At 37.4% G+C, this 25,223-nt stretch overlaps 2 protein-coding genes and 1 pseudogene across 2 annotated transcripts; 1 reads left to right on the top strand and 2 right to left on the bottom strand.

The window, feature by feature from the left end:
• Nucleotides 1–4,072: 4,072 nt before the first annotated feature.
• zmp:0000000930 (telethonin) lies at nt 4,073–6,818 on the top strand. Its single transcript, XM_053487475.1, has 2 exons — nt 4,073–4,209; nt 6,458–6,818. The coding sequence occupies exons 1-2, from the start codon at nt 4,073–4,075 to the stop codon at nt 6,816–6,818; spliced, it is 498 nt and encodes a 165-aa protein (XP_053343450.1).
• Nucleotides 6,819–14,013: 7,195 nt separating this feature from the next.
• LOC128513924 (uncharacterized) lies at nt 14,014–15,145 on the bottom strand. Its single transcript, XM_053487491.1, has 2 exons — nt 15,095–15,145; nt 14,014–14,455 (listed from the first exon to the last, which is right to left on the bottom strand). Exon 2 carries the CDS (start codon nt 14,441–14,443, stop codon nt 14,093–14,095), a length of 351 nt encoding a protein of 116 aa, XP_053343466.1. The 5' UTR covers nt 14,444–14,455; nt 15,095–15,145; the 3' UTR covers nt 14,014–14,092.
• A 7,123-nt stretch (nt 15,146–22,268) lies between these two features.
• LOC128513844 (coiled-coil domain-containing protein 127-like) lies at nt 22,269–22,959 on the bottom strand (annotated as a pseudogene).
• Nucleotides 22,960–25,223: the final 2,264 nt, after the last annotated feature.

Here is a 25,223-nt window from a genome sequence, read left to right as displayed (position 1 = left end):
AGTAGAAGTGACAGTGTTTTCTCTGATGGACCAAGAAACTGCAACGCTGTTGAAACTTGAATTCCGGTGATTCCTAGAATGTTCAACCTCAAACAACTGGTTTTGAGAATAATCTTGAAGTCACACTCTGATAAAACTATTCATCAGAATGGATGAAATTTGGAAAAAGCTTTTGAGTCAGATGAAAGAATCTCTGCACTCTCTTTCTGTTTTAAAATCTTTGTAGTCTTTTTAGTAGTGGTGTATATTTTTGATCGAAGAAACGAACAGAAAAACTGGTCTTTTTTTTCTTTTATGCAGATGCGCACACATAGACAGATATGATGCTCACAGAACAAAGAAATGCATTGTTTATTCATCAACAGTAACTGCTTTATCCTGGTCAAGGTCATGTGGTTCGATGAATAGAATAACGATCAAGCTGAAATGTGTTAAATGATAATAAATGCAGGAGAGGGCAGGTTAGGTCAGAATTATATAAGCAGCAGGTGTTAGTGGGATTCAAAATACAATCATGTGCACGCTTCAAGTTCAGTATTCCGAAGCTGTCACCCTCCCATGCTGCATAGACTTGTGGTGAAATTTCTGTCTAATGAAGGTCTAAAACAGATTGACATTTACAACAAAAATAGTATAGTGAGATGAGACTATTTGTCGCAGTAAAATATTTGAATGGTGCAAACGTTTTTGAATGACGATTACAGCCTTACAGCCTGTCCTTCCTGTGAACATTCAGTGAGTGGAACGACTGATCCTTGAAAATGTACAGTTAACTTGTCATCAACTTATCACCACATCCCCTGTACAGTCCTGACCTCGCTCCAAGCCATTTGCACATGTTTGGGAAATTTAAGAAGTTCCTAGGAGGCCAGTGTTTCAGACTTGAAGCAGGCAGGCAGGCTTCAGTGTACTGAGAAAACTTTCTGCCTTGATGGTATTTAAGCACTAGTGAAACACTGGAATGGGTGCATTAGTGGGGCAGAGGATTATGCAGAGTTTTTACTCTCATAAATGTGTTCTGTTATTATGCACTATCAAAAGTCCCGGTTTGGCTTGAACACCTCTCATACACTATGCTACAAATATACTGCATTTATTTGTATGGAGCATGTGGAACACGTGGAAAAATGTTATCAACCAACTGTACAAAAAAAAAAGGGAATTTGGTTATGTAATGGTTATTGTTATATGTTCCATAAAAGAAGTTCCCTTAGCTGATATAAATATACCATGGAGATTTCTTGCCTTGTTTTTGTCCCACTCCAAGATCAACACAGCATAACCTATTAAGCCGAGTCTCTGGGCTGCTCCATCTATTATTTCATGAAGATACCATGTATTGCACTGGTCATCTGCTCTAGACCAAAGCTCCAGTTACAGCTCAAGTGCTTTGGCAAGGGCGCACACTCATGCAGCTGAGGGTTGTGATGTTTCTGCTTGCCTGTAATCCGACACAACACCTCGGCAGCAGGAATTTCCCAACTAAACACTTCTTTGTTCTTAAAAGGCAACTGATATAATCACAAGTTGTTCACAGCCTTGATGACGGCGAGAGCTTGCCAAATACACTATTTAACATTTATAGATGTTTGAAACACTTGTTTGAACAAATTGCACAGCGTTTGTGATACACTCCTTCCTACAATGCTAAAGCCACGTGCTTTGTTTTGTCTGTTAGCCACACCCTGGTTTACATCTGCTGTGTATTTCACCTGTCTGGTGTTTGACATTGGATATGTACACCTGCCTCTGTTGTTCCATGTTATGCGTTTTTTTATCTGAAATTTGCCTTCACATGTTAAATAAATCTCATATCTGTTTACTGTAGTTAAGGGATATTTATTGTCTGTAGCTGTGCAGGAAATCAGACACAGGATTTAAGCTTTCCTTTCATACATCAACAGCATGCATTGGTTAAAATTAGTATGTCTTAATTACCAGTTATTGGTGTGGTTTGCTGGTCTAGTGTCTTTAAACTAGTTCATCTTTCTCCACCAATCCAAACATTATGCACATTTTGTGATGCCTTATTGCCTTACCAATACGTTATACACTATATGGACAAACGTATGTGATCAAACCTGTTAATTATTAAATTCAGATGTTTCTATCAGGCCCTTTATTCTGAGTGTAGGGCAATCTTACTGCTTCAGCATACCAAGACATCTCCAACTTTGTGGTCACAGTTTGGGCAACGCCCTTGACTATTCCAACATGACTGTGCAGTGGACTTTGATGAGTTTGAAAAAACTTGAGTGGCCCTAACACAAAGCCCTGACATCAGTCCCATCTCACACAATTGGGATGAACTGGAAAGGAGATTGGGATGAAGCCTTCTTGCCCAACATCAGTGACTGACCTCATAAATACACTACAGAATGTCCAGTGCACGAATTTCCACAGGAACACTTCAAAATCTTGTGGACAGCCTTCCAAGAAGAGTGGAAACTGTTATATCTGCAAGGTATATTAAAGTTTATGTATTTGGATACAATGTCATTGCAGGTTTGGCCAAATGCTTTTGTCTATATAGTGTATATTCTGATTATTCGTCAATCTATTTAGTGTGAGTCATTGCAGATATTTTTGTTCTGTATCAGTGGAGGAACACATTAGTCATGTAAGGGCAGGAAGATGGATCTGTTTACCAAACTCATTTTTTTTTCCTATTATTTCTGAATATGTGATTTACACTCTTTAACCAGATGCAAGGTCTTCCAAGTCTCTTCTCTCACCAGCTAAGAGTACCCCACTCCTGTCTAAGAGAGAACCATGGCCATAGCCGCAAAATGTTCAAGAGGTTCACTTAAGATGGTGAGAGATGCTGCAAATAGCATCCCCCTTTCATCAACCACAAGTTCTGTTTTAGGGTAGGGTTTAAAGCCAGAGCATAAGGTTCAGGCAGTGCTAGCCTGACAGACGCCCAAACCAAGCCCCATAGAGAGCTCCGATGATGGTTGGGATGCTTTACTTTTTTTACTGGTGTCCCACATGGACCATGATATCCTCCACCATCCTGGTTACTGCCATACACTGGGATCTTCACCAAAATTTCAGAGATGATGTTGCTGGTCATGTTGAGTCTTTAACTGGACAATCTCTAGAACTTGAAACTTTGTTGTGTGGATGCGAGACCAAATGCCTAAGAAGGTAAAAAAAAATCATATAAAGTATTTAAAAAATATGTAAAAAACAGTACAATAATCATCTGTCTATCCTTAGTATGTCATAGGGCTATTTGGCACAGTGGTGTACACACACATGCATCTATAAACAGTTCAGTATTTTATCAACACTACTACACAGGGGTTTTGTATTCCTTTTCCTTTGCCTGTGTGTCCTTGCATTACGAAAGTGAGTGATGCAGAAAATGTCAAACAGCCTCTCCACATCACCATGCGGTATATGCACTGCAAGGAAACGCTGACAACTCTGACAGAGACTGGTGACTCCACTACATCAGTTGCATCAGAGAAATCTGTATCTTGTGCTATTTATAGCTGGGCCTGCTCAGAAACAGGAGAAGCTCAGATCTTTTATATCGAGATCATTTGCATCTTGAGGATTAAGATCATTTGTGTGACCTCAACAAGTCTTATAAGCATAAAAATATGGAAACATTTTATAGTATGTGTTGTAAATGTACTGTATTTTCTGATTGTGTGCCATATATGCATTCTGATAATATAATTAACTATAATATAATATACAGGTATGAAACGAATGTTTATAATGACATATCAATAAATGTAACCATTTGGGATTCCATCACAGCATATTGCTTCATTTCACCATCAGTAAATGTAGTAATCATACGGTCGTAATGAGCTGAAGTTGAGAAAGTTGAGATGTGCCACATGGTCATTGACGAGTGAACTGCCCTCTACATGTAAGTAAAAAGGTCTTAGTCTTTCTGCCCCTTGGGTAAACCAATCAGTACGCCCTTATCATGATGTCGCAGTACAAAAATAGCAGCACCAGGTTATTTAAAGACGACAAGGCAGTGAAGTTACCATTGATTGCTTGTTATTAGACAAAATCCTTGCTGGCATCTAATGTAGTCCAGGACGAGATGCACTGCCTAAGCCGAACCCCCAGGTCTTACCTGGTCAACTCTTACAGCGACGTGAAAGAACTTAACGAGAGCAGAAGGGAAACGTATGAAGCCACCTGGTTAGACCTGGTGATGGAGACAAGACCAGAATACAAGTATGCTTCTCTATTTATATAGAGTGAATTTAAATCATTTACAGGCAAGGGTTATGTTTATCTGTTAATGCAGCATAATTCAAGATAAATCCTGCAGAGCTTCAATGCAGTTTTGGCAGTAATCTGAGGGCACTCATCAGTTTTATTGTAAACTATGCAGAACATGAAAAGTTTTATGCTGCTGCCCCCTGGTGGGCCGTGATGATGTTGCAGGTGGACTGCGAGGGGAAAGTTTACCAAGTTAAAAAAAAAAGGTTCATTTTGGTAAATACGTTTGAAAAGACCTTTAATGACCTTTTTTAGAATTAATAAAATAAAGCCAGAGGATTTAAATTCTGTTATTTTTTAGTTTATTAGACCAATTTTTAAACCTGTGTATCCTATATGACGTCATTAGTGAGGAATCATTTAAAGCAGTCAGAATGTTTAACAACAGTTTGAACTTAATAGTGAACTTAATAGAATCTCCTAGAATTTTTATTAAAGTCTTAACACAGAATTATTCAATTAAATATATAATTAATTCATATATAAACAGCTTAATATCTAAAGGAGTATTAGGTTTATGTATAATAAATACATTTATATTATTATTATGTGTACAATATAAACAAAAATTTGGTAACAAATGTGAATAATTATAAGAATGCTATTGTATTTGTGTGTGTATATGTAATATGTACAGTATAATAATCAGCCATTATATAAGAACCACATGCCTAAAATTGTGTATGTCCTTATTGTGCTGCCAAAACAGCTGTGAACTGTCAAATCATTTTACTTTTCAAGACCTCTGAAGGTGTGCTGTAATATGTGGTACCCAATCTTTAGCAGCAGATCCTTTAAGTCCTGTACGTTGCAAGGTGAAGTCTCTATGGATCAGACAAAAACATGAAGGAAGAAAAATGCTGTTCTCTTTTTGTTGCCCCAGGACAGTGTTCTGCAGTTAGACATCCTTTCTAGGGGTAAACTGTCCCCCCACCCAGAGATGTTTTGCGTTGATATTCATATAGAATCGATCCCAGAGCATTTAATGGTAAAAACGTTACCATCTATGGGAGTTTTTCCTTGCCACTGTCACTGTTGTCCTTGAATTGATTGAGACCTGGTGAATTTGGAGGCTAAATGCTTTGTCATGTTTCTCAAACATTTTTATTTTTTGCAGTGTGGCAGGAAACATTGCCCTGCTGAAAGTTGTTGCAACAAAGTTTAAGTAGGTGTCAAAGGAACTTGCACATGATTACCGGCAAGGTTTTCCAGCAGAACATTACCCAGAGCATAAAACTGCCTCCACTGGCTTGTCTTCTTCTCATAGGCCATCCTGTTGCCATCTTTTGTACTGAGAAGAGCTACTATAGCACTCATTGCTGAAAAAGTTGATTCTGGCTCTGATAGAAAGTTGTCAGAAGACTTTTGAGTTGCCTTTTAATTGCCTATGACCCTGCACAGCCATGTTGAAAATAGAAGTGACTCTGTGACCGATTTTGTTCTTCCTCGGACCACTTTTTCAGTAGGTATTAACCCCTGCATACCAGGGACACCCCATAAGACCTGCTGTTTTGGCGACGCTCTGACTCATTCGTCTGTCTAGACATCACCATTTGTTAAAGTCACTTAGTTCCTTAAACTTGCTCATTTTTCTGGCATTCAACACATCAACTTTGAGGCCTGACTGGTCATAAGCTGCCCACCCCTTGACAGGTATCATTCTAATGAGATAATTAACTTTACCCGTCAGTGGTTTTAATGTTATGGCTAATCAGTGTATATACACATTATACTGTGCATATCTTGTCTAATTTGAGATCAACATGATTGTAAGAGTGGTTACTTGGATTACTACAGCCTACCTGCCAGCATGAACCAGTCTTGCATAATATATTATGGTTTCTTGCACCATACTTTAATGCTAAAATAAAAATTCTTGGAGATTTTCCAATCTACTCAAACCAGCCCATCTCGCACCTACAACCATAACATGTTCACACTCAAAAATGTTTCCTCATTTTGATGATTGATGTCAATGTTATCTGTAGCCCGTGTCCTGTTGTTATGCAATAATTATGCAATAACGGTTCCCTTTAAAAAAGCCCAGTGTATGTTGGGCATGTAACTGAAAACAAATATGTCATCATGAATAGAACAGATACATAAACTGTAAATGCAGAGATCTAGGATTTTATTTGGATTATTATACGCTTATGTATATAAACATCTAATTTTTAATAACCATTATCGTTTCCTACAGAGATACCCTTACTGAGAGAGATTCAGCACGGAAAGAGTGTTACGAAAGAAAGCGTGTGCGTCATTTTGTAGTGCGCCGGTTCCTCAATCAGACCTTTCACATTGGTGAAGATGGAAGGAAGCTGCGTGAGTATCAGCTACCATATAAACCCATGCTACCACTGCAGATCTTCGTGCCCAGGGACCTCAGAACTCCACCAGAGACGCACAGAGATCTGTCACCTACCTGTTTGCGCTCAGACAGAGACTCTGACAAGCCCTGGAGTCAGAAGACAGAGATACAACCGGAGAGCACAGAGTTCAGGGTCCGCACACTCGTGTCACCGTCGAGGGATTTGGCTCACGACTTCCAGAGGACATGAGGAACATGAAATAACTGCTTCCTTTAGTGCACTACACTGAGTGTTAAAGTGTTTATTAGTGTTAGTAACTATACTACAGCACTGTTGAACTGGTCTGACAGTAATTCTGGCAAAAAGACAAATCACAAGTATATACTGTATCAATGCGTTCATTCTAGTACATTATCATTTCTATAGTAACGACTTAAAAAGGTAGGCGGTATGGATGCACCATACTAATCAAAGTCTAAAAAAAAAAAAAAAGTAAAAAAAAAAAAAAACTTCTTCTGTTTAACAATGAAGGATATGTGATGATTGATTTGGTAATGTTTTCTCTCAAGAGATAAAAGGAAGGAGTCTCTAGTGCCAAGGATTTGTAACAGTAAGTTTCCTCACAGGACAAAGGATTTTGAGTGAAAAGGAAAAAAGAGGCTGGTGAAAGAGTATTGGTTTATACATTAGTTGCTATAACGTAAGTGATAACAGTAACTTGCTTCGTAGGCGTTCCATAATATTAAATAATTATAAGTGTCTTATAAGTACAGTACAATGTGATGTTTATTAATTAATTCAAATCCATCAACTCCACTTTTCAATATAATAGTGAACATCAACCCCACTTTTTTATTTCTTACACAATCATGTTTTAACTTTTCTATCAAACCTGATGTTCTGTTTATTGTAGGAACGTTTACAAAGGGAATTCCTTGTAGTTATGGAAATAATACATAAGCTTATTATACATACTCATAGGAACTTAAATTATAGGTTATATTATTTAACACGTTTAAATTGTTTGACCAATTGAAATGACTTCAGTACTTTTAAAGATGTATCTTATACCTAAAGACTTGCTGTTGTAATATGTTTTATTCTGCTTTATTACCTACTGTACTGTATATACAGTGCCATACACTGATACAGAATCTCTAATGCAGATAGGGTTAAGGGATTTAGTGGCAGGTGAGCTTTATGAAACAGTGTAGTACCATCACCAACATATTTGCTGGCTGTCATGTGTTACACTGAAATTAATGTTAGTACTATTTATTGATTTAATGGTATAAATATAAATATAAAACCAGATGTTATGTACATAGTTCATTTGCTAATTTTCTTAACATGTGCAAAAACAAGCCATGGGATATTTTGACTGAAGGTGTTTGACTTAAATAAAATCCTAAACAATCACTGTAAAGCAGTTATTTTATTTATTTATTTTTATTTTTTATTTTTTTTTTTTTAGATAAAAAATAAACTCTTATTTAACCTAAGGGGGGAAAAGCCCATTCTCCACACTATCCCTTTTGTTTGACTGAGGATTCCATCAATGTAACAATGCAAGTCAGAGGTTGAGGTTGCTGAAATAATCTTCCACTGATTTGATATTTGCTAGAACTAATACTGTATATGCTGTAAATGTCTTATTTTGCCATATACAGTTAAACCTTGGTTTGCCAGCATAATTCGTTCCGGAAGCGTGCTTGTAATACAAAGCACTTGAATATCAAAGCAAATTTCCCCATATGAAATAATGGATTTGTTTCACAACCCAACAATATCAATATAAAAATTATTAATGTAAAACATAAAGTAAAAATAGAAAAAATTAACTTTGAAATGTAGCTGGTGTAAATGAGACGAGAGGGAGAAGAGGATGGGGGTTATTGTGTAGGACGACAGAAAGTCTCTGTCGGCTCACTGAAATATTTTTCTTTTTGTGTGACTTTAACAAGGATCCTGTCTAAGAACACTGCTTTTGCTTCCTTTTGACAAATTGTATATACAACCTTGCTTGTTTATCGATTTTAAAATTTATGAAAATTTTTTGCTCGTCTTGCAAAACACTCGCAGACCAAGTTACTCACAATACAAGGTTTCACTGAATAAGAAAAATGGTTGGTTGTGACTTCTGTAACATTTCCAGTAATCCAAAGCAATGGCAATAGTTTTGATTTAAGCTTTAAAATGCATGCCTTATTTAGACTGTTTCTCAAATGATAATATAATTTTTTTGGAGATTTGAACATGTAAGGCACCCCTTCTCTTATTTGATTACAAATATGCCAATCCACTACAGCGATGGTTACCGTTTGTGTAGTGGAACTGCAACAGTGACCAAAGTGAATGCTGACTTTGCATCAGAAGTGAATATAATAGTAGCAGGTAATATATTTAGTAGTTCAGTTGTTAAAAAGCAAATCATTCCTGCTAATTGTTTTTCACTAAAGACGTAAAGTGATGCAATGCAGGTTTTGCTTTCTTCATATATTGGCTGAAGCACCTGTGTCATGAAAGGGTGTGGTTCTGGATACACCTTGAGTTTTGGATTGCGCTGCTTAAATTAATAAAAAAAAAAAAAAAAGTGAAAATGCATTTCCAGTCAGGCTAAAAATAACCGTATAAAATGACATTGCCTACTTCAGTATATGATCTAATAATGACACAAACCTTAACCTTAAAGTTTTAACCGTCTTGACTAGATTTTACAAACTTGGCCCAGTGCAATGATGAGTCACATCTGGATAGTGACCGACTTTTACTTGATTGTACAATGATGGCACAGGCATATTCCAGTGATCTATTTGTGAAAACGTTAACGAGCGAAAAGATTGCAATAAAGTGTTTATTATTGCTACTGTTTATAACTAAACACATTTGCCAAGAAGACAGAAGACTTTTATTTTTAATGGAACATTTTGGAAGAGGATATTTTTGACTTTATAATTTTAATGATTTACATTACATAGGAATAAAACAATTCAAATGAAACAGCAGTAACTTTCTCCTGAATAACAGAAAACATTTTATCCACTCATCTCAGATATTCTTGTTATTCTTGGAACTAAAGGACAGAAGCTAAGTAAGTTGCTGGATCACGTTATCTCATAGATTCCTCATGGAGATTTACCGCAGTAGACACATTTCTTCTTCTTTTCTAGCTCTGCACGTTCCTTCTTTTGTTTAGCTGTTTCTTCCTCCAGGGCACGTTTCTTCTCCTCTAGCTCCTTGCGTGCCTGCTGTATCTGCTTCTCTTGTTCCACCAAGGCTTGCCTTTTGTCATCTATCTGGTTACGTGCTTTCTGTAGGTGAGCTTCTTCTTGGTCCAGATCACGTTTCTTCTCATCTAGCTCTTTACGTTGAGTCAGTATCTGCGTCTCCTGCTCCATGAGGGATTGCCTGGAGTCCTGCATTCGGTTACGTGTTTTCTCTAGTTGATTAACTTCTTGCTGCAGGACACGTCTCTTCTCCTGTAGCTCCGCAACTTCCTTCTGCAACTTGCACTCCTCCATGAGATGCTGGTTTTGTGAAGTCAGAGCCTTCCTAACATGTAATAAAGTCAACACTTTATTGTTAATGGAGAAAAATATTCCTGCCGATGGTTTTGCACTAAAGACGTAAAGTGATATAAGAGCAAAGCCATGCAGGTTTTGCTTTCTCCATATGATGGCCGACTCACACGTCACATTAAAGGGTGGGGATACACCCTGAGTATCGGATTGCTTTGCCCAAATTAATGAAGCAAACAAGTGAAAATGCATTTCCAGTTAGGCTGGGAATATCATATGCCATCATAGAAATACTGTACATCAGCAATTTTGTTAAAACTGACTGAACATAGTGTTAGTTACTGTACATACACAGGGTAATCCTTCTTACATAATGTTTAACTAATTGCACATTTGATTTTAATATAAAAACAACAGTACTTATAAATTAAGCTTTAATAAAATAACACTTACTTATAGTGATGTTATGCCTGATGCCGTGTTGTCGTGTCACTTTGTTGAAGCTCTGTGCTGAAGCTTTTATAGATGCAAGATGAGAGTGTCATTGATCATGTGTGAAGCTTCACTCAGGAATACACACCCATTCCTTTCAGTTCAAAAAAACTAACAAGCAATGCATTCAAGTCAGAATGTGTCCAGAGAATTAGAAGGGAAACAAGATAACTCACAATTGGCAACTGTTTATTTGCTTTCTCCCAAAAATTTATGTGGATACAGTATTAGTTAAAATTTTTATGTATAATTTGTTTATTTATGCTTATGTTAACGTGTTAATCTGTAATGTAAAGACACCTGATCAATAAAAAATATATTTTTTTCATAGATAATGTGTCAGTTACACTGACTGGCCTAAAAAGGCGCCGTTTCAGATGTTTCAAATTACTTGGCTGCATCAAGCAAAGAAAACAACTAGTGAGATTTTAAAGTTCCATCACCTAAAGGAAATGTGGTAGGGAAAAAAAAAGTCATGAATGGAGAACACTTGTGAAGTCGCATGGTAAAACAGTAAAAACCATGGCTATGTTTAATGGTGAGAGCAAGAGCATTTCCATACAATATACAATAAAGTTTTTTTTTTTTTCTAAATGCGATGACTGATGCACCTGTGTAATGAAAGGGTGTGGTTCGGGACACACCCTTAGTTTCGAATTGCTCTACCCAAATTAACAAAACAGAAAATGAAAATGCATTTAATAACATGGTAAAATGTCACTACCTATTTCAAGAAATGCACATGGAATTTATCATTGTTAGGAATGAGGGTGGTTGCAGGCGGGGCGTAATTGCAGACATTAATGAAATCAGCAAACACAAACGAAACTGATAGTGTCTGAGGACAAGACATGGCTGGGGTTTAAACAATGATACTAATTAACCTTGGATTACAGTAAAACTGTGAACCTAAAAACAATGAATACTTGTGTCGACACAAAATTCAAAAAGACAAAGTCTGATGACATATGGAGAGTCCTCTAGGGGTTGTCCCTGACAAAGATATCTAATAACAACACAAACAACACAAAGATTTTTGTAGACAGCATATAAGTGATAGAAATCTTAACCTCAGTAAAACATCCGAATGGTAAAAACGTTTAAAGAAGGCTGTAGGTCCGACAATCCCTGCTGAGATGACCTTGCTAGTGATTTCTACATGTTTGGGCCATTAAAGGAGTTCATGAGAGGACAATATTTCAGACGTGAAGCAGGCAGTGCGATTATGGTTCTGGCCTACTGAGAATACTTTCTAACTCGATGATATCCAAGCACAAGTGAAATGCTGGGATAAGTGCATTCTGTACAAAAATCCCAGATTGACTTGAACAATCCTTGTATATGTTATGGTTGTGGATTTCAGAAATCCATAATGTTGCAGAATGAAGGAACAGGGTTCAATATTAATGACTGACCAAACAAGTCATTACGCTTGAATTAAAGAAAAGAATTTAATACAAATTAAAGAAAAGTGGCTTTGAGATTTGTTGACAATGAGGGCCATAGCATATGATTTACCTAATTTTGTTTTTATCAAGTCCTTTTGCTCATGTTGGATGGGGACAGACTAATGGAACAAGTTTCATCATAGTATTAAGGTGATCAATTCGAAGTGCTCTGTATGGATTTAAATACATTTTATAATTAAATTCGTTTGTTATAATTTGTAATTTGTAAACCATAAACCTATGAATTTATGTTCTAATATATTATTTGAAAGAGATTATGTAGGGGAGGCAATCTGTGGCGGGGGGGCATTTTAGAGCATAACATCAGTCAGTAGCGTACTGTATGTAGTGAGCATGATAACTTCAATGGATACATTTGTTACATGGACCACAAAAAAGCAGGTGATTCAGCATCATCAGCCTAATCAACCAAAAATCCAGCCGAAATGAAAACATGATGAAGCCTATGTTGCGTTTGGATTCATGGTGGTGATGGTGGGGGCAGAGGAGAGACCAGTGTGTGTTTTGTGTCTTAAACCGCTGGCAGCAGACAGCATAAGACCGAACAAAGTAGGAAGACACTTAGAGACAACACACCCCAGTCACGTTAATAAGCCACTTGACGTCTTTGAAAGAAAGCTCTAGATAAGTGACGAAGTAAGCCTGTTATAACAATTGCACGTGTATTTTATCTGTTTTGAACTTGGTGTTATTTGATCTTATTGGTTTAGAAATTGATATTTCAATAAATAGTACACTTGGCCGTTTTCGTTATCATTTTGTTGACAAGTGGGGCTTAAAAATTCGCCTGGAAGGATAGTACTGAACTGTCAACTTTGTAAAAGAAATGTGTGATTTTTTTTTGCTAATCATGAATGGAGATCACTTAAACACTTGTTGAAGTTTCATGGTAGAAAAACAACAGATAAAAACCCTGACTATGATTAATAGTGAACGTATCATGATAACCCAGGATTGGGACTAAACAGCTGTGTTACTGTAAGAAAAACACTTGTTAGAAAGACTAATCAGAAAAAGGCTTCAATTTGCGAGGAACATAAAAAGTGAAGTATATAGTGAAGGAGAAAGATCATGTAGTCTGATGAGGTGAGATTGACCCTATTCCAGAATGATGGAGAATCATGCATAGTGCCCACTGTACGTGCATCTGGAGGCAGTGTTATGATCTGGGGTTGTTTCGGTTGGTCAAGTCTCGGCTCAGCAACATTATGTGGCAATAAAATGAAGTCAGCTGACGACCTGAATGTACACCAGTTTTTCACATTTATGTATTTTTTCTTTCCTGATTGCACAGGCCATTCCAGGACTCGAATTGTGAAAGAGTGTATGTGAGAGCAGGAGGAATCATTTTCGCACATGAACACTATTTCACTATTTTCACACTATTTTAAGATATGCACATTGTCAGAAATGAGGGTAGTTGCAGGCGGGGCGTAATTGCAGACATTAATGAAATCAACAAACACAAACGAAACTGATAGTGTCTGAGGACAAGACTATGGACATGGGTGGAGTTTTCAGCAGGAGGAATCATTTTCACACATGGACTGGCTTTGTGCACACATTGTGTGCTATAATTAAAGCTTGCTTTTCCCTTCATACTTTCTACAGGCTGTGGCTCAGTGTCACTGTCTCTTTCACTTTAGCCTCTGTCTCCATTTTTTCATCTGACCTACCACTTTACACTCCAACTAGGAATGAGGCACAATTTTCTATTCTAATCAATTTAAATTAACCATAATTTATATTTCTTGCACCAGATTGATAATAAACTTATCCTAAGTCATGACAGAAAGCATTTAAGAGTGAATAGATTGCAAGAAAATGTTTATTATTGCTACTGTTTATAACTAAACACATTTGACAAAAAGAAAGAAGACTTTTATTTTTACTTTATTATTATAATCATTTACATTATAATAACAATTTAAAGAAAACTTCCTTATTTAGGAAAATTAAGGAAGGAAACGATCAATTAAAAGACAGTGTTTTAGAAAGGTGAGGGGTCATGATGAGGCCTCATCATCTGAGAGATTACTCAGGATCATTTACCACAGTAGGCACATTTCTTCTTCTTCTCCAGCTCCTCACGTTCCTTCTTTAGTTTAGCTTCTTCCTGATAGATCTGCTTTTGCTGCTCCACGAGCGCTTGCCTGGCGTCATTTATCCTGTTACGTGCTTTCTGTTGTTGAGCTTCTTCTTGGTCCATGGTACGTTTCTTCTCATCTAGCTCCTCACGTTTCTTCTGAATCTGCTTCTGCTGCTCCATGAGGGATTGCCGGGAGTCCTGTATCCGGTTACGCATTTTCTCTAGTTGAGGTGCTTCTTGCTCCAGGACACGTTTCCTCTCCTGTAGCTCCTCAATTTCCTTCTGCAACTTCTTGCGCTCCTCCATGAGATGCTGGTTCTGGGAAGCCAGAGCAGTACATTGATAATATATATAAAATATTCTTGCTGATTGTTTTTCATTAAAGACATAAAGTGATGGAAGAGCAAAGCAAAGCATCATATTACGTTCTCCATATGCTGGCTGACTCACCTGTGTCATGAAAGGGGTGTGGTTTGGGATTTACACTATTAGATTATCAGATTGCTCTGCCCAAATTAATAGAGCAAAAAAATGAAAATGCATTTCCAGTTAGACTTCTACTTCGAGATATGAGCATATCTAATAACGACACAAACCTTTTTAAAGTCTTTGCTGTCTTATCTAGATTTTACAAGCTGGGCCATGTGTCATGATGGGTCTCATTTGGACAGTAACAGACTTTTACATGACCGTACGATGTATTACACAGTCTTACTTAAGTACACATGGTAAACACAAGCTTTATTCATACAGTAAGCATAAACATTACTCCAAAACTAGACTGCAGGTTATACTCACGCCTTCCTATATAATGCCACCCAAATGCCAATTTGCTTCTTAGGACAACAGCAGTTGTTAGCACATTTCATTTTATTTTTTTTTTTAAATGGCGACATAATGAAGTTAATGAATAAAAGTTTTTGAAGTTAAATGAAGTTTTTGTAAAATAGGACTTACTTATAGTGATGTTACGCCTGATACTGAGACTTTGCAGCGCTTGTCAGCACGTCATTCTGTTGCAGCTCTGTGCTCATGCTTTTATAGAGATGTGAGTGTCATCGATGATGTGTGAAACTTCACTCAGGAATGCACACCCATGCCATTCGATTCAGGAAAGCAAACAAACAACGCAATCAATTCAGTATGTCAAGAAACTTCAAATGTGTACAAAAATGTGTGAACTTTTGTGGTGTAGAACTAAATGTTACTAGCACTAGTTTTGTGATGAAATATTTGCCAAACAGTATGCGGATATTCGTTTATATTTTCTATAAAATGTATTTACTGTATGTTATATTTATGTTTTTTTTTTCCAGTATTAATGTATAATATAAAGCCGCCTGGTCAATAAAAAAAAATTAAAAATAATTCATAGATGGGGTGGCCTGGACAAAAAATGGCCACCATTTCATAAGGGTCAAAAGCTGCATGAAGCAAAGATAACAACTAGGGAAATTTGAAATAACTGGAACTGGGTTACATTTTACATTTAAGCATTTTGGCAGACGCTCTTATCCAGAGCGACTTAAACTTTTTTTTTATCTCATTGAGGGTTAAGGGCCTTGTTCAAGGGCCCAACAGTGGCAACTTGGTGGTTGTGGGGTTTGTCTCCATATGATGGCTGAATCACTTGTGATATAAAAGGGTGTGGTTTGGAATACACCCTTAGTTTTTAAATTGCATTTCCAGTAAAGATAAAAATGACATTATAAAATGACACTGTCTATTCCAGTATAAAAAAAAAAAACATATCTAATAACGACACAAACTTTCTTGGTTGCTAAGGTCTAGGCGATAAAATGAAGTCAGCTGATGCCCTGAATGTAATAAATGACCAGGTTATCACATCTATGGAGTTTTTATTCCCTGATGGCACGGGTATATTCCAGGACTGAAATTGTGAAAGAGGGAAGGAATCATTTTCACACATGAAGTGGTCACCACATGTGTCCTGTAATCAAAGCTAAAGGTAATCCAATGAATGTTTTTCCCTACAAACATAAAGTGATGTAAGAACAATACAATGAAGGTTTTGCTTTCTATATGTGATGATTGAAGGGTGTGGTTCGGGACCCACCCGGATTTTCTAATTGCTCTGACCAAATTAATGAAACAAAAAGTGAAAATGCATTTCCATGTAGGCTGAAAATAACATTGTAAAATGGCGCTGCCTTTCAGTATGAACATTGGCAGGAATGTGGGTGGATGCAGGCATGGTGTAATTGCAGTCGTTAAGATTTTTTATGAAATCAACAAACACAGACAAAACGAAACTGATACTAGACTCGGCTGGGGTTTAAGACCAAAAGGTTAAAAACATTTTAGGAAAAACACACACCTTTCTAGCAATGGTCGCTCCTCCACATCCATCTTTATCAAAACACCTGAAAATAAGCTGTTCTTCTTCAATCTGGGACATTTACAAAGACTTGACAAATCTATAAGATGACATTGTATTGAAGGTGTCTTGGTGCGTCGTCATGACCCAACATTATACTACGCCACTGTCCTTTAATTCATAATTGAAGGGTAATGCCTTGTTTGGGGGCATTACCCTTCAATCACAGCCTTTTCTTTTATCAGTCTAACGGTTATCTAATAACAACGCAAACTTTAAGTCTTGATTGTATTAACTATACAATGTTGGCAAAAGCCTGCCTTCACACGCATATGAAGTTGAGTAACATCAAATTTTTAATCCATAGGGTTTAATATGATGTCGGTCCTGTGTCGCTATAACAGCTTCAACTCTTCTAAAAAGGCTTTCCACAAGGTTTAAGATTGTGTTTATGGGAATTTGTGAATGTTCACTCTTCATTAATGGAAACTCAGACAATTTGTTTCATAACCCAAAAATATTTATATAAAAATAATGAATACAAGATATAAAGTAAAAATAAAACAAATTAACCTGCACTTTACCTTTAAAAAGAATCGTGACAGTTTGTAATAAAAAAAGATATTTGTTTAAATATGTACCATGTACACATTTATTTTTCTTTGCACTTGTTATATAGTCTTATAAATCGTTTTGTTAAAAATATGCACATATTGACTTTTGCCTGTGCATTGGTCAGAACTCGCTCTTTTAATAATATCTTTACATTTTATACATTGGAGGACCTGAAACCAGTCTCCGAAAAATGTGTCTGTATGTCTGTCCAGCTGATTTTGTCACGGCATCAGACAAAACTAGCTAGAAAGAATTTAATGAAACTTTGGCCATACTTAGATATCAGCCTGAAGTTAAACCTGCACCATATGACTAAATGAAATCAAAATGTTGAAAGGTAAAAGTGATGTTATGAACAGTTACAGTATGTGCTGGATTAAATACAGTGGAACCTCGAATTTCGAGTTACCCGTTTGCAAGCGTTCTGCACAACGGGCAATTTTTTTTAAAATAAATTTTGACTTAACAAGCAAGTCTTGATATACATGTACTATGTGTCATCGAGTATCATGTGGCATGCATGTGCTTCTTGTTTTAACTGAGCGTCACGTGATCACAACGGTTCCAATGGTTCTTCTCTCGCGCGCGCTGCAGAATTGTGGGTAATCGTCTCCTATGCCCGGTCTCAGTGCGCGTGCAACATGTGTAGTGTTTCCTGTTACGTAAAGCATCTTTTATTTTGTGTTAACAAACGTGCGCTTGTATGAGGGTGAGTCTCTATTTGATAAACTGGTTTGTGTGTGAAAGTCGTCATCTCTTAGATGCACCAGACTGGCCACTTTCCTTCTGCAGCTGTTTGTCCTCCTTGTCCGCGAGATACTGGCCCGGTGAAGCCAGGGTTTGCCTGGAGTCCTCTATCTTGGTAGTTGAGCTTGTTCATAGCTTAGGACAGCTTCCCTTCTCTCTAGCTCCTCATGTCTTCTGAAATTGCTTTTGATCTGAAATAAGACGCTATCCTGAAGCTTTCCTAGCATATAATAAAGTCAGCAGTTTGTTGTTAAAAAAAGCAAAAGATTCCTGCTGATCAGTTTTCACAAAAGACACAAAGTGATGGAAGAACAATACAATTAAGGTTTTGCTTTTTTCATATGATAGCCGACTCACCCGTGTCATGACAGGGTGTGGTTTGCGATACCTTGAGTTTTTAATTGCTCTACCCATATTTATAAAATGATGTTATAAAATTATATGAACGAATCTAATAATAAAACAAATGTTTGTCAGGCTTTATGGTGATGTGTTGGTTTAAATAAAATTGTATACTGAAGCACAACATTGTAATCCCCAAATGTTACGCAGTGTTATATCCTGGGTGCATTAGTGCCAAATCGGACCACACTCAGTGTTACTTATATACACACGGTAAATACAGGCTTTATTCATACAGTAAGCATAAACATTAAAATGATAAACCAAAACTAGACTCTAGGTGAGGTCAAGTCTTTCCTATATAATGCTAAACTAATGCTTACTTGCTCTTCAGGTCAACAGCAATTGTCTGCACATTTAGTTTCAATACAAAACAACAGTACAGTGGAAACACACTCCTATATCAAAGCAAATTTCCCCCATAAGAAAAATCATCATGTGACTCTCGTTTTCAAAACAAGAAAACAACAAAGTGCATGCGTGCCACATGATACCTGATGATATTTGGTACTCGCTCGATTTTGTACTCGATTTTGGAATCACTCGCATATCAAGTCAAAAACGCTCGCAAACCAGGTTACCAGGTTAAGTCCCCTACATACGAATGAGTTCCGTTCCGAGAGCTTATTCAAAAGTCCAAGAAACATTGTCTACTTACTGTACTAGGATACTTACACAATTAGCCATACACAATATATTACAGTACAATATTTTTTATTGTATCTTTTGTATTGCATCTTCAAATTACTTGTAAATGGTTTTATAACCCTTTCCAGACTGATGTGCAGCAACAAATGCTTTTTACAACATCAGCCAGGAATCGAACTCACGATCTCCGGATTACAGGGCGAGCACAATTACCACTGCGCCACTCGGAGGCCCAATAATTTTTTTTTTTTACGTTTTGAATTGCTCCGTCCAAATTAATGAAAGAAAAAATTAAAATGCATTTCCAGTAAGGCTGAATATAATGTTGTAAATGTCATTATCTATTCTAGTATATAAACACTGTAAGGAATGAGGGTGGATGCAGGCGCGGCTTAATTGTAGACATTAGCCCTTTAATCAATGACAATTGCTGACATTAAGCCTTTAATTAATGACATCAACACAAAAAAAAAAAACATCAATAAACAAAACAGTATTACAGCAACAGGTCTAAACTAAATGACAATAATGATACTAATTAACCCAGGATTATAGACATCTGTGGAAAACAATATAAAAGTAGCAAGCACCAAACATAAGGTCCAAAAAGACAAAAACTGAAGACACGTACAGTATATCAATCATTTCTAAGAACAACACAAACCTTTTTAAAGTCTTAACCATCTTAACTAGATTTTAAAAGCTTTAGTCACCGTGAGTCACGTCTGGATATTGACAGAGTTTTACATGATCAAACAATGAGTTCTTTATTTAGATACTCATGTAATGCTGTTACGACAAGCATCGGCACGAACAACCCGTAGTTCCATTTTCCCCATCAGTATTAAATTTTTTTAGATATATTTTTTATTTCCCTTATAGGGGAACTTAATATAATTTTAGAAATAACATGTAAGCTAATTATTCAAAGTTATAGAAATATTTACTGAAGATAATAAAATATTATTTAACCCTTTTAATTGTTCGTTATCAGAGACTTATCGTATACCTAAAGACCTGATGTAGTAATATGTTTTATTTTGCTTTATTACCTATGTAAATATATACTGTACTTTACAGTGTGCTAACTTATCTTTTCTTTGTTTTAGGGCTGGTTGGACTACAAACACAGTGCATTATTTAGCAAGCTTGGGTATACCACAGACTTTGCTCAAAGCATTTCGGAAAATACATGGCCCCAAATCAGTAAAAATCATTAACTCCTTCCTTTTCTAATTTGATAATGTGTGGAATACATGCCTAAAAAAAAAGTAAATGGATTCGGCCTGAGTGGTTACTACTTAAAGTCACGTTTATTTACACCATAATTTATGTTACTGTATCTTATTACAGCACATTTAATTTCTTTTACACAGTCTTCAGCTTGTTAGGAAGCAGGATCAGGCATGATACAGCATCCCTAATGCAGATAGGGTTAAGTGACTTAGTGGCAGCTTGGCAGCATTGAGGATTAAACCGCTGACTTTCTAATAAGCAAATCATTTGTAAAATCACCTGTCTGGCCTGAGGAACCCAAAAAAAATTTGAATGATGATTGTAGGACCAAGTCTTATAGCATAAACATTTTGTTAATTCGTCCTATAAGAGAAGGTATCTCTGTCTCGTCCTTAACTGCCAAAACAGACACAACTTCTGCATCAAAGAGGTTTGAGATTGCCTCGGGACTGTGTTCAAGATGTTTGCATGTTCTCCTTGTGATGGGTGGATTTCTCCTGGGTGTTCTGGTTTCCTCCAGGACATGCAGATTAGGCTAATTGGAAAAGTTGCAACTGTGAGACTCTTAAACCTCAGTACAACATTTGAATGGTGCCAAAGTCATAAAGAAGACCATACGTCCGTGAATGACTTGGTGCCCACTGCTGTTGTTCCTGTGAACATTCAATTGCCACATCCCCATACCGTCCTAACATTGATAACTGTGTTCTGTTATTCCGAATTACAAAATTACAAAATTCCTGTATGACTTGAACACTTCTTGTATATACAGCAAATATTTACCATATAAAAGCAAAATGATTGGTCCTGACTTTTGATACATTTTCCTTTTGATATAGTTATATAGTAGATTTTAGAAATTCATAATTTGGCAGAATAAAGAAACAGGGTTCACACCTTTAACACCTGATCAAACATTTCAGCCCCAGATATTATAAAACATATATTCTTCTCTTGTATTATTTATTTTTGAATCACAGTTGCACAACAAATATTTTACACTTGGAATCAGGTTTTAAAATCATACACTCCCACCTACAGGCATAGACTTGCAGTTAGTGTACATTGTACTGTAGCGTTCTTCCTGTTAATGTTTTTAATTCAATTCAATTCAATTTTATTTGTATAGCGCTTTTAACGATGGTCGCAAAGCAGCTTTACACAAGTAAAAGAATTATTTAAGTTTGTATGGAATGTGAATGTGTATGAAGCAAAATTTATACAGCATAGAAATATTCATCTGAAATCATTATTTTAATCCAAAAGAATTTAGTGTTTTATGATATTTGTTTCTGATATTATGTAATAATAGCGTAAATAATACCGTAATCATGCTTTCTCACTTATTCTGAACAATATACAGTATATGCATATACAAATATAATCTCCAAAATTAAGTGTGTCAGGTGTTTGAAAAAGAAAGAGCAGGTCTATCCTTTATATCTACTAATACAAATTTGTAAAAATTTATTCTTTATTCTTTTACTTTATTATTACAGGGATGATTTACATCTGTAGGAATAAAACAGTTTAATTGACACCGCTATAATTTCATCATTGATAACAGAAACCACATTATACACTCACAGAAGCAGAATTATTTGGAATTTCTTGTCAGTAGATTTATTAATCCCATTACAAATATTCATGATTAAAAAAAAGAAAAAGCTCAATTAATGTGCTGGAGCATGACGAGGCACCAAAACACCCTCAGTACAATGTCATCTCATAGTGGTGGTGAGAGCAGTGCAAGAGAGGTGTGTGTTTCCCCCAAGAACACCTTACTGTAGGTGTTCAAGTGGCTTGAGATCTTATGACTATGAGGGCCATAGCATATGATTCACATAAATAAATACAAAAATTTTAACCATTCTGTCAACCAAGTCGTCATGCTCTGTGGATGGGGACAGATTCATGGTGGGATAGAGGTTTCATTACAGCATAGAGGTGATCTTTTAGAAGAGCTTTGTATTGATATGAATATGTGTGTTGCTCCAACAAGTTGGCAGATTTATTATTTCTTTTTACTTAAATTTGTCACTCATCTGTATATACATATTTATTGGTGCAAGCCATAACAATTGCCACACACTTTTGGCATCACATGGAGTTAAAAAAAAAGATTGCACATTATTCGGTTATTTTTCACTTGACATCAGGAAGTGACCCTTTCAGCCGATCCCCTGCTCTACTGTATTTCTGCATTGTAAGCTGAAGGCTCCAGTAGTTAAGATACAGCCACATCAGCTTCCCATTTTTCACTTTGTTCATATTCATCATGCCTGCGCAGTGCCTGTCATTTTTTTAAATGTCACGGATGTCATCCTCCAGGCCTAATTCTACCCCTACTGGGTCCTTGGCCACCCTGAGCAGCAGGTCATTCTCCATCTCTGTCAGAATGCGTTTCTTGGGGAGGTTAGGTGCCCTGGACAATAGAAGACTGCAGAAGACATTCTGCCTCTCCACCAGTTGCTGCTCCACCTCCTTTAGTAAAACATGAGCTCTTTTCTGCCGTTCCTCCTCTTGTTGCAGAGCTTCACGAAGTGCCAATCCAGCTGTTCCAGGCTGCAGGACACATTTCTTCTTTTGATCCATATGTTCTTTTTGAAGCTGTCTGCGCTCCTTAATGATATACTGGGTCTGTGCGTCCAGGGCTTTTCTGGCGTCCCCTATCCGGTTCCGTGCTTTCAATAGTTGAGCTTCCTCATGATACAGGGCAGCTTCCCTTCTCTCTAACTCTATATGTTCTTTCCATGAGACGCTGGCTCTGCGAGTCCACGTCCCCATCAAACTGACTTTTTGCTTCTTGGATCTGGTTCTTTGGTTCTTTGGTCAATAGGTTGCAGTTTTTTTATTTCGACTGAACTTGAGAAATCCGCGATGGGACTGAGCGCGAATAGCTTCAGCGATTCCTTATAATACAAAATCGCTGTCAGTCAAAAGGAGATGCAATCTTTCGACAGACCCTCCAATCATCACGTAGAAGCTCGGAGTCCAGGCCAGCCCACTCCTCATTTGCTCCTCATTCACCCCCAGAGACACTGAGCGTCCGTGGGCGAGACATAATCGCAGCGTTTATCCAATGACCGTCTAGTTTCAAAGCACTGAAAAAAAAACGTTCAAAGCAGCTGCATTGAAGTCAATGGACGCTGGGCTTCAACGGGGAAATGCACTGTGACGCTACGGGAATGTATGAGAAGAAAATCAAGTCAGCCGACCTGCTATATCTACTGTAACTGATTCTGAACCAACTTGTCTTTGAGATAAACACATTTTTAGTCAATAAAATGTTAATACAATAGTACATAAATTGACCATTAATTTGTGCCATTATAGGGTAAGCTGGGCTTCCCTTGCAGTCTTAAAGAAATCGCCACTGAGTTCAGGATACACCCTGAGTTTAGAATTGCTCTGTCAAAATGAATGAAATAAAAAAACTGGAAATGCATGTCCAGGCTGGAAATAACGTTGTAAATGTCATTACCTATTCTATTCTAGTATATAAACTGTCAGGAATGAGGGTGGATGCAGGCACGGCATAATTGCAGACATTGAGACTTTAATTAATGAAATCAACAAACAACAAACAAAAGTCAAGTACCTGTGTCCTCTTCCTCCGCAGCCAGGACTTTGTAATGTGTGCAGAATGTGGTTTTGCATTGTCTTGTTAAAATATGCATGGCGTCCCTGGAAAAGATGTCTTCTTGAAGACAGCATATTGTGCTCCAAAATCTCTATGTACTTTTTAGCATCAATGGTGCCATCAAAAAAGTACAAGTTACCTTTGTCAAGGGCACTGACACAACCCCATACTATGACAGACCCTGGCTTTTGGACTTGTTGCTGGTAACAGTCTGCCCGGAGCACACAGCGTCCGTTTCTCCCAAGAAATACCTGAAATACTGATTCATCTGACCACAGTACAGTTCCTTAAGGGAAAATCGATATAATGGATGAATACATTTTTGTGGCGCTAGCTGCCGGCATCATTAGGCCATCCTCATCACCCGCTGGGGCCGGCTTCTTCTTTGTGGTCAAAAAATATGGGACCCTACGTCCTTGCAGTGGCTCATTGATTACAGGGGGCTAAATTACATCCCTATTAAGAACCGCTACCCCCCTGCCTATGATGTCCACCGCCTTTGACCTTCTGCAGGGGGCCCAATTCTTTATGAAACCGGACCTCCGCAGCGCAGAGTGACTATAGTTCACTGGCCACTCCACTCCTTCCCTTCAGTTCATGGTCGAGGTAGACGACTCAGGCGTTGGGGCAGTCCTATCCCAAAGGTCACCCATAGACAACTAGCTGTACCCGTGTTGACTCTCTCCCACAGAGAGAAACTACAGCATGGTGACCGGTAGCTACTGGCACTCAAACTTGCTTTGGGCATTGGCTGGAGGGCCCTGAAACCCCTTTCCTGGTCTGGAAAGATCATAAAAACCTGGAATATCTCCGGACGGCCAAACGCCTAAACTCCCGCCAAGCAAGGTGGTCCCTGTTCTTCTCCCGCTTTAATTCACTGCCCAGTTCTGGTCCTGATGGCTTGAGTAATTCCATGGTCTGTAGTCAATGGGCTCAAAGGATTCATTGGGCTCAAATTGTGAAAGAGTGGTTAAAGGAGCAGGGGGCATGACTCTCCCATCATCCATACAAAATCTGGTGCCAAATTAATGCAATTTTGAATGGAACTAAATGGTGTGCCATTGAATAAGCTTATTGAAATTATGCACCAGTTGTAATTCTGACTTTTTCAGTGATCCACAGTCCATTTTTTCATGCTCTGTAGCAAATCGAAGCCTTTTTTCCAATTAACCTCACTGATATGTGATTTTCTTAAAATTCTGGAAGATGATCCTTCAAAGGTAGATGGTAGGTAGATGCAGGGTGGATTCTGAGCAGCCAAAGATTGCTAATTCCGCTTGTCGACTAATATTTTTGCCATATGCATTCGCAAACCAAGAAAAAGTGTCTGACCAATATCCTGTCAGTGTATGACAATGCCAGAAAGTGTGTGACAAGATATCCTCTAAAATTTTACATTTGTCCAGCTGAAAAAGATTGATAAATCTTGTGCTGTTGAATTTGGAGGAGTGAAGACA

The sequence above is a fragment of the Clarias gariepinus genome, chromosome 26 (assembly GCF_024256425.1).
Source record: "Clarias gariepinus isolate MV-2021 ecotype Netherlands chromosome 26, CGAR_prim_01v2, whole genome shotgun sequence".
Classification (NCBI taxonomy): Eukaryota; Metazoa; Chordata; class Actinopteri; order Siluriformes; family Clariidae; genus Clarias; species Clarias gariepinus.
The sequence above is the reverse complement of the archived record's forward strand: the minus strand, read 5'-3'. Positions and strand labels throughout refer to the sequence as shown.

What these genes read in the sequence shown, in the direction of transcription:
- LOC128513924 (XM_053487491.1), bottom strand. Translation starts at nt 14,443, where the DNA reads ATGGAGGAGCGCAAGAAGTTGCAGAAGGAAATTGAGGAGCTACAGGAG.
- zmp:0000000930 (XM_053487475.1), top strand. Translation starts at nt 4,073, where the DNA reads ATGCACTGCCTAAGCCGAACCCCCAGGTCTTACCTGGTCAACTCTTAC. An exon ending in GAGACAAGACCAGAATACAA is followed by an intron (nt 4,210 to 6,457) that starts GTATGCTTCTCT and finishes CGTTTCCTACAG; the next exon opens with AGATACCCTTACTGAGAGAG.